General features: G+C 30.1%; 1 protein-coding gene across 1 annotated transcript; it reads left to right on the forward strand.

The window, feature by feature from the left end:
* On the forward strand, window positions 238–3,042 carry LOC109347535 (60S ribosomal protein L10a). The gene is made up of 6 exons (XM_019587441.1): window positions 238–306; window positions 452–493; window positions 573–792; window positions 1,410–1,575; window positions 2,050–2,255; window positions 2,792–3,042. Exons 2-6 carry the CDS (start codon window positions 489–491, stop codon window positions 2,843–2,845), a joined length of 651 nt encoding a protein of 216 aa, XP_019442986.1. The 5' UTR covers window positions 238–306; window positions 452–488; the 3' UTR covers window positions 2,846–3,042.

Consider the following 10,151-nt stretch of genomic DNA (forward strand, 5'->3'; position numbering starts at 1 on the left):
TTATTATTCCTAGAAATTTAGTGAAAAAGAGTATCACTTACCCTTCTAATTTCTTTATTTCGTTTAATCAATTTTATTTCTCATAAAAAAAACAACCTATTCCAATTTTATTGTTCATCATAACATAACAGAAAAATCCTAGTAAATTTTATTCAATCCTTTGATTAATGGGCCACGTTCAAAAGTATCCTTAACCCATCCCATCAAACAATTTTTAACACTTTTTTGTTACCAGCTGTTGACACATCTAGGGTTTTTATTAAGACCTCCTTGCTGACGCTATTGTTCTTAGTTTCCGCCGTTCAGGTTCGCTCTCTCACTCACCTTCTTTTCTTCCAACTCACACAACCTCACTCTAACAATTAGGGTTTACAATGCATTATCAACACATCAATCTTACATTATTTTTGTTCCAATCATAATGTTTCGTATTTCATTCTTCAAATTTCAGATACATCTTTGCTGAATCGAGAAACCACTTTTCTACGATGAGGTGAATTCTCTTATTACCTTTGTTTGAATCATTGCGCATTAAATTTCTTATTTAATTTACCTTTGTTATTGTGATTCAGTAAGCTACAGAGTGAAGCATTGAGAGAGGCAATATCTCAGATTGTTACGAATTCAAAGGAGAAAAATCGGAAATTCACTGAGACTATTGAACTTCAGATTGGATTGAAGAACTACGATCCTCAGAAAGATAAGCGTTTCAGTGGTTCTGTTAAGCTTCCTCACATTCCTCGACCTAAGATGAAGATTTGTATGCTTGGTGATGCTCAACATGTCGAAGAGGTCTTCCCGTTATTTGTTTCTTTTTTGTAATCTCTGTATGCATTGTTAAATTGGTTAAATTAACATTCTAGTCCTTATAGATTAAGTATGGTTTTCATTTGGTCTTTACATTTTTTCAGACAAGTCCTTATTATAAATGTTTTTAAAAGAAAAGTCCTATTTGTTATTCCGAGTCGTAGCTATAACATTGTAATAATTTGTTGGGACCGAAATCATCTGAAATAGGTGACATGTTGTAATTCTCATCCTGTAGGGATTAAATCTGTTGCACCGAGGTTCATCCTCTGGAATTAGTATAAACACTAAGGACATAAACTGGACTAAATGTTAATTTAACCTATTAAATTATATAACATTAGTTTACATGCATTAAAATTTGCAAGTTTATAAGCCATTCATATTGGGATGTTCTATGTTCATTGTTAAAAATAACAAAATATTGATGATTTTGACAATGGTGGTGCACAAATTTGCTAGTGTCATATTTGCCAATGATATGCTGTATGCTACAATTGTTTCACTGGAGCATTCTTTTTATTGAATTAAGGAAGAATAATTTATTGGAGGAATTACAGTTTTTAAATTTACATGGTTTTTATGTTATATGTATACAACAGGCAGAAAAAATAGGGCTGGATTACATGGATGTGGAGGCTCTGAAAAAGCTTAATAAAAACAAGAAACTTGTCAAGAAGCTTGCCAAGAAGTACCATGCTTTTCTAGCATCTGAAGCTATCATCAAGCAAATTCCTCGTCTTTTGGGCCCTGGTTTAAACAAGGCAGGCAAGTAGCTTTGTTCATTATAATATTGGCTGTCTAAAATGTCTCTTCTCACTCCCAATTTATTTGTGTACATAGCTGGAGAAAAAGGTTTTGTATTGACTTCATTGGCTGCCTTTTATGATATGCATTAGGATTTAGGGAGAACCACTTTATCAATATTTTCTTAATCCAGAAACAGAAAATTTTGAAGAAGAGCGTAATAAGCATTACTAAATGGTAGCATTACTGATTACTGAAGTCTAATGGACTAATCTTTTTCTTCAGTTTTGTGTTTTCTTAACCCAAGAAATATGTAATTTGAAAAATTATGATTGCTGGTCTAAGTAGCAGAATCTTGGCTAGTGAACTTTGCATTTTAATTATGATTGCTTTTATTACATACATGGTATTGAAAAGGCTATGATGGTTGGAACTTCAGTCATGATAGTTTTGGCTCCTTTTATTGTATTTATATAGAGGAGGGCATGTATGCAGGTAAATTTCCAACATTGGTGTCTCACCAGGAATCATTGGAGTCAAAAGTTAATGAGACAAAAGCAATGGTGAAGTTTCAACTGAAGAAAGTTCTCTGTATGGGTGTTGCTGTTGGAAATTTGGCAATGGAGGAGAAGCAGATTTTCCAGAATGTACAACTCAGTGTCAATTTCCTTGTCTCATTATTGAAGAAAAACTGGCAAAATGTAAGTTCAGATTTGAACTCCTTGCATTACTGATACATGTCTAAATGTTTGAGTGTCAAAGTTGTCAAGTCCAAAATATTGAAATGTAGTGAAATCTGATATCACCCACCATTCCCCTCCAAAACCTAGGATCGACATAATAAGTATGTCTGGTTTTGGTATTTGTATTAGGCTCTTAGCATGTCTACGTTTGTTAAAGCATGGACATATTTGAAAATGTTCTATCGGTGCCAAATGCTGCCATAAAAAATGGCACAAGCAGCTGTTGATATTTGCATGTTGGGCTCTGTTACCCAAACTTATGGAGAGTTTTTACAAATTGCGAAATGTTTCTGCAAAGGCTCCATCCGCTGCAATGAAACCAAGGCATGGAGCGACAATTAGATGAAGACTTGAGGCTCTAACTATTTTTAGACCAATGCAATGCTTGTGGCTGTAAAGAGAATCTTGTTAAAACTTCCATGAAATTGATTGTCTTTGCCCTATTTCCCTTGCTATTCATCTTTTTACACCTCTCTTGTTTTAATGTTAAACAGGTGAGATGCTTATACGTGAAGAGTACAATGGGGAGTGCAGTCCGTATATTCTAGAGATCCATATATCTTGTGTTCCAGATACAGGGATAGTTACTAGTTATCATTGGAGAAGAAGTCTCTTTTCCCTCTATTTTTGGAGTAAGACATAATTATTTTATGTTCTTTTAACTTCAGATCATTTTGATATAAATTTTTGTTTGGTGTTAGACAATTTTGTTCAATCTGATTAATTGGTGACTGATTTTAAATTATTTTTTCAAGTACATCTGATATCTTGTCATTGACCACCGCAATATTGTGGTTGCGGCAACTGCTGCAACCACATCATATTGTAATTGCGGTGTGACACAAATCATAATGATGCAGTGCATCAGGCTACAATGCAACTGCAGCAAATCATATTTGGGTCGCATTAGGTTGCGTTGAATCATATCTAATTCAAAAATATTTTTTTAATTCACAAAATAATTCACATCGCAAGCCTGTCATTTGCACTGTAACGATCACAATTATAGTAACTGTAACTATGATAGCGATCGCAATTTAAAACATTGGTTCCACATTATCGAAATTCAACATTACCAAAGTTTACTTGGGGTGTTCTTGAATTGACTGAGTGCCTCACTGTCTACAACTTTTTGTGTTGATAATTTTGAATATCTACTTTATCAACAAAATAAAATTGAATGTCTTTTTTATCGAAGTTTGGACTTCAGGTGTTTGTGGCATATATTTTATGTTTTGATGATACTTTATGATATCTACATAGAAAGCTAGCAGAGACTCATTTTACCGGTTATGAAAAATCCAGTGTTAGTGAAAATGGGACTGTCTTGTTTTACTGGAAAACCAGTGAACCGGTCCTCATATTTGTCTGATATAATAATTATACTGTTTATGTAATTATATTAGTCAAAATTGGCCAGTTATGAATTGAACTGTATTGGTCTGTTTTTTATTTATAATGAATATTTTTTAATGAAAATGACATTTTTTATCAAAGTGTTATTGAGATCAAACATTATTATCTTTGTTTATACTTTTGAAATATGATATACTATAAAGTTACTCATTTTGTTTTAATAAATAGTGTAAATAAAAGTAATTATTGCCTTCTTTATTAATTTTTCAACAATAGTATTAATATAATATACATATTTACTTTTAAGGACAAAACTTAGGTACTAGTGACCAATTATTGCTGGACACATAATTTTTTTCATCTCCTCACTAAAGATACTTTAACTCACTCTCTTTCTCTCTCACTACAACTTACTACCTTTCATTCCTTTATTGAAATTTCACTTACAAAGGGAGATTTCAAGCTTCCCCTTTGAAAGGTTCTATATGCTTTTCATCATTGATTGCTCATTTTTCTACATGCATCTCAGTCTCCTCATCTTACATGGTGTGGTAAAAATGTCACAAAAGCATGCCAATTAAATAGAAATCAAGACGAAAAAGAAAATCTGAAAGAAAGAGCTTAATCTGTATTGCAATTTTCTAAATCATCTACATATTTGTCATCACACGTTCTCTTTGCAAATGCATTTCCGTCGTACTCTGCTGCATCATCTTCATCACCTTCATCACCGTTACATTTTCTTTTTGTGTTTTTGGGGAACACGCGAGTCACTGCACCATTTCATCATCACCATGTATCCTATCAAACCGAATAGGGCGCACCTTTATGGCGTTTCCTACAAGTGTCTGGACCAAGGCACTCAACATAAGGACCCTCTACCTGAAGCATCAGAAATCACCAAAGAGAAGAAAAAAAATTAAAACAAGCAACAACAAAGAATGGTGTTTTTTTTATACAAACAAGGAATGATGTTTGGGGAAATTTCAGATCTCCCTCCGTGAGTAAAATTTCAATAAAAGAATGAAAGAGAGTGAGTTATATAGTAAGAGAGAACAGGGAAGATGATACAAATTGAAAAAAATTAACAGTGTTAAAATATCTTTAGTAATGAGATGGAAAAATTACATGTGTCCATCAATATTTGATCATTTAAACCACTTGTAACTAAGTTTTGTCCTTAATTTAACTGGCATGGATTTAATATAGTACAGTAATATGTCTATACCATAATACTAGTGTTATAATCAGCTTGATAACCGTTACAATATTAATAACACTCGAAAAATTGGACACAACTAACCCACTTATTTCTTCTAGGATCATAGGATATTATAATTATGCCAAATAAGTTTGTTAAGGTCTAGTTGAATTTTGGAGGAAAAAAATGTAAAGAGAAAGTTTAAGAGTAGTGAAATATACTGATGAGATTACTACAAAGCCTTCTATTTCTCTTTCATCTCCTTCAAAACTCAACTCACAAACAAGTTGTAAGCTAGGATTTGGGTTTTGGTCAATTATATGTTGATTTTTTTGTTTGATGAATGTAATATATGTGCATTGATAGTTTAAAGATTTACACAAAGTCAGTGTATCATCCACCTTTCATTTGGATTATTATTATTTTTTTGAAGAGTTAATGATGATTGGAAATGAATGATAAATAATACAGTGATAGTGTAAAATACTTATACATTGTTAGTGAATATATGTTTTTCACTTCTTTGATATGGTGTTTTCTAATTTCAACATATGTGTTTACGCCTTTTAAATGTCTAGTTAGATAGCTATTTGCTTTTTGTACAGGGATATTTTCATAAAAATCATTAATTTCGATGTATGAAATTACTCAGGCAAGAAGAGCGATAAAAGAATGGAGAAGATAAGGGATAAATGCAATGTGTCCGTTGGAAAAAATGGAGTCCTAATTCAAAAGTAGCTTCATTCTTAAGCTACTAATTCTGAGGTAGCATCATTCTTAAACTAAGATTGGGATAGACGAAGAATAGGATAATACACAATATGATTGTCATTCACTAAAAGATGAATATTAATTCATAATACTCCCTTCGAAGACTATTATACAAAAAATGTCTTGTTAAAATCTTACTAGAAAAAACCTTATGGGACAAAAAACTTACTGAAAGAAAAATAGTATATTATCCCAGTAGTAGAAGATGATCTATGTATACTAACATCCTTATTGTTAGAGGTGATGGTGATGCAACTTTTAACTAACTAAATTATACAAATATGTACCTTTTAAATCAATTTGGATGTCTAATAGAATCCAACATAACAGAAGAAATTGAAAAAATACACCCTAGAAGGATTATATGATAGGATCCCACAGGAAGCTAAGAAGATAATAGAACAAGAAGGATATAGTAGTAGAAAAGAAAGCATACAAGAATTAGCAAAACCCCTAACGCAAAAATTATATGAAACCAAAAGAGATATTAAGCATTTAGCTGAAGAAATAAAATTCATAAAAATAGTATAAAGAGGATTATGGAACTATAGTGAGTAAGAAACATAGTAGAACTGTTATACAAAATCCCCAAATTAATATGATGAAGATTTTAGAAAAGGAAATATGTAACAATATGATGATTACAGAGCAAATGATTAGATCACAACAATTAAATGAGGTAACTATAGGTACCAGGACAAAAGTAGAATAAATACAAAAGGAACAGGAAGTTATAAATAATAATTTATGGACTATATATGAACAAATTAAGAAAATAGAAGAAAAAAGATTGGAAGAAATAAGGATATACATACAAGAAAGAGAACAAAAAGTGAAACAAATAATAGTGCAACAAGATATAGAAGAAGAAATAGAAGATTTAGACAATAAGTCGAGAAGTATATTAGCAAAACAAGTAAACCTATTAGAAACAAAGAATGACAATTTTTTAAGAAAATTATTAGTTTCATGGGAAAAAGAAAAAAAAAGGAAATTACAAATAAACATGACGAATGTTCTAGAAGAATTAGACGAAGATAATATAGGTGAAATAGAAAGAACAATGGAAGAAGAAGAAGAGTTAAAAACTTAGAAGAAATAATGAAAGATATGACATATATACAACCAAGAGATTCATGAAATTCATATAGATGATATCTTGATATTTTCAGACAAACAAGAGATTCATGAAATCCATCTAAAAAAGTTTATGACAGCCAAAATATCTAAGTTAGCTGGGGAATATAATAGATCAAATAAAAAAATGTGTCAACATTTGTCTAAATTATTTATACTAATTGATGCTAATGTAAGATGAATTATTTATACAGATACATTAGAGAATTATTCGGAAGCAACATTGTATCATGAGAATGAAATGAAAGAAGAAGTAATAACAAGATATTGTAGTGAAATATTTAATGATAGTTTGAGAAAATGCACTCCACTTGGAAGGAATTTTTAGAATAATAAACGTTATACAATAATTTGAGTTATTTGTAGTAAATACAATTTTTTTTATTAAGGACAGATAATACTTAAGTAAAGCACCGACTAGATAAAGGAATAAAAACCAATAGTTTGACGAAGAAAAATTGATTAAATGACAAAGTGATTTGGCTCACCATGACTAGGAAATTGAATACATAAAAGGAAGAAATAATTTAGTAGTAGATTATTTGAGTAAAATAGAAGAAATTTATTAACGATTTTGTTACAGATGGCAAAAAATCTTAATATGAAGAATACAACTATGTAGAATACAAACTCCACTTTGCAGAATACAAATATCCAAGGAGCTACAGGAACTACAATAAATCTAACTATGTCCCTCAGCGGCCAACTAGATAGAAGGCTTAGTACTATGGAAATGAATCTCCAATTAGTCCATGCCTAGTTGACTACAACTATTGAAAATTTAACGACCTCATTTAACGAGAGTATCCAAAACATTATCCTATCACTATCCAATATTAGATCACAAATGACAAGCCAAAACAAAACAATCAAAGAAATAGCTACCCATACTGATTTTAAAGAGCCTGCATCACCACAAAAATTATTAACTTCCAGCCAAATAATGTTATCAGCCTAAATAATAAAAATCCAACAAAAAGGAAAAAGAAAGAAATAACATTCGTCTAAAGTAGTTCCAGTAATGTTAGACCCCAACCAAAACCCAAAAAAGACTGGCCCATACCACTTTTAACACCAAGGAACAATATGACTATCTAATACTATTATTAAGAAAATTAAATTGCACCAGATTTCCAACAACAACTATTAAATATATCTCTCACTATTCATTTAATAAAACAATTATTTATCCTGAAACAAGTCCGAAATTAGTAAAAATATTATTCAGTTATGGATTAATCCAAACTATCTATCCCTCAACCAATATGTATGAATTGTCACTATTGTCAAAGTCAATTCAAGAAACAGCAAAACATTATATCAATATTGGAACTCAATATAAAGTATATGTCAGATGTTATTCTACTATAGCAACAGTAACCCCAGATAAATTTATCGCCCAATAAATCTAATTAGATTTGGAATTACAACTGTCTCATTTGAATATGAGCAAGAAACATAGTTATTTATTGAAGACCATGAGAATTTTGAATACAAGCACCATACCATCAGATCCACAAATTAGAAATAATTTTTCAAGAAACACTGAGAACTTTGAAAGACAACAAAGAAGAGAAATGGGTCTATTTCACAGGACCAACTATGTGTATATACTCGGTAGGAAAAGATCTAGAGGAGCCCAAAATTCAACAGTTGATACAATAAAATTCGAACAAATATGATGGATTTACCACCAAGGACAAAAAAGTTAGCATGCTGACTATTGTCTGGATATCTAGAGTATAAGTGCCCAATATGTGAAGAAAGAGAAAACACTATTGACTATGAAGAACCATCAACCAATTTAAAATTCTCGGGTAAAGCATCTTCTGGGAGAAATAATTATGGAACATGACAAAGAACTATGGCTAGGAGTCTGAAAAGGCACATGAGGGCCTGAAGGAGTGAACAATAGACTTTGAAAAGGAAAATAATAATCTGAAAGATTTCCACTATGAATGGTAGACAAGATGTGACACCACTAGCAAGGTCACGTGAAGGGAGCTAACTAGGGTCGAAGAAATGAAAAATATGGGTGTAGAATAAAGCTATTAATATTGACTTATCATTACACAAATATTATCAAAATTATTTTAAGTTTTAACTTAAATATAATCATAACGTTTAAGTCTTTAATCAATTAAAATTATTATCAATTATAAGACAACAAATGACAACCATAAAATTAAATTATAGAATAAAAGAGCGCACATGTTACAGGTGCATTTGCAGAGTTAAAAATGTAGGTGAACATATTTACATAGTTAAGTGAGAAAAATATACAAAACGATCCCATTTATTTTTTCTTTGTTCCAAATCTTAACTCATATATTAATCACCACTTGCAACTTTCTTAGAATCAAATTGAGTTATTGTGCATTTATTCACATTTAAATTGCAATGAATGAAATCGAATTTTGTTAATAAATATTACCTTAATAATCATGTATTATTACATAATTTTTAACAAAATTATTTACAATTTTAACTGAAAGATAATCATATCAAATTATTATTATTATTATAATAAGAAGACAAATGGAAAACATAAGTTTAAATTATGGGATAAAACACAATGAATGAATAAGGAAGGGAATGAATAAATGTAAAGTCACATTCCTATTGTTCAATAAAAAATGACCCTAAGTATTATTTTTTTGTTACAAATTTTAAATGATGCATTAATCATCACTTATAATTTTTTAGAATCAAATTGGGTTATTATCCATTTATTCACATTTAAATTGCAATGAATGAAATCAAATTTTGCCTTATATTTAAGAAGAATGAATGAGATGAGAGACTTTCGGAAATTTGAGATGCAACTGATAAGAATGAGGACAGAAGAGTTAAGAAGAATCATTGAAATAAGATTATGCTCATAAATATTACATTAATGTTGACCTATTATTACACAATTATTATCAAAATTATTTTAAGTTTTAACTGAAATATAATCATAGCATTTAAGTCTTTAATCAATTAAAATTATTATCAATTATAAGACAACAAACGAAAAACATAAGATAAAATTATAGAATAAAAGAGTGCACATGTTACCAAGACATTTGCATAGTTAAATATGTAGATGAACATATTTATAGAGTTAGGTGAGTAAAATAAACAAAACGATCTCAATTATTTTTTCTTTGTTCCAAATCTTAACTCATATATTAATTATCACTTGCAACTTTCTTAGAATCAAATTGAGTTATTGTGCATTTATTCACATTTAAATTGCAATGAATGAAATCGAATTTTGCTAATAAATATTACCTTAATAATCATGTATCTTTACACAATTATTAACATAATTATTTCAAATTTTAACCGAAAGATAATCATATCAAATTACTATTATTATTCAATGTTATAAAAACCGGATCGGA

This window comes from Lupinus angustifolius, chromosome LG05, assembly GCF_001865875.1.
Source record: "Lupinus angustifolius cultivar Tanjil chromosome LG05, LupAngTanjil_v1.0, whole genome shotgun sequence".
In the NCBI taxonomy this organism is placed as follows: Eukaryota; Viridiplantae; Streptophyta; class Magnoliopsida; order Fabales; family Fabaceae; genus Lupinus; species Lupinus angustifolius.

Coding starts and splice junctions, on each gene's coding strand:
- LOC109347535 (XM_019587441.1), top strand. Junction 1,576..2,049: donor CCCTGGTTTAAACAAGGCAG/GCAAGTAGCTTT, acceptor GCATGTATGCAG/GTAAATTTCCAACATTGGTG. Junction 2,256..2,791: donor TGAAGAAAAACTGGCAAAAT/GTAAGTTCAGAT, acceptor AATGTTAAACAG/GTGAGATGCTTATACGTGAA.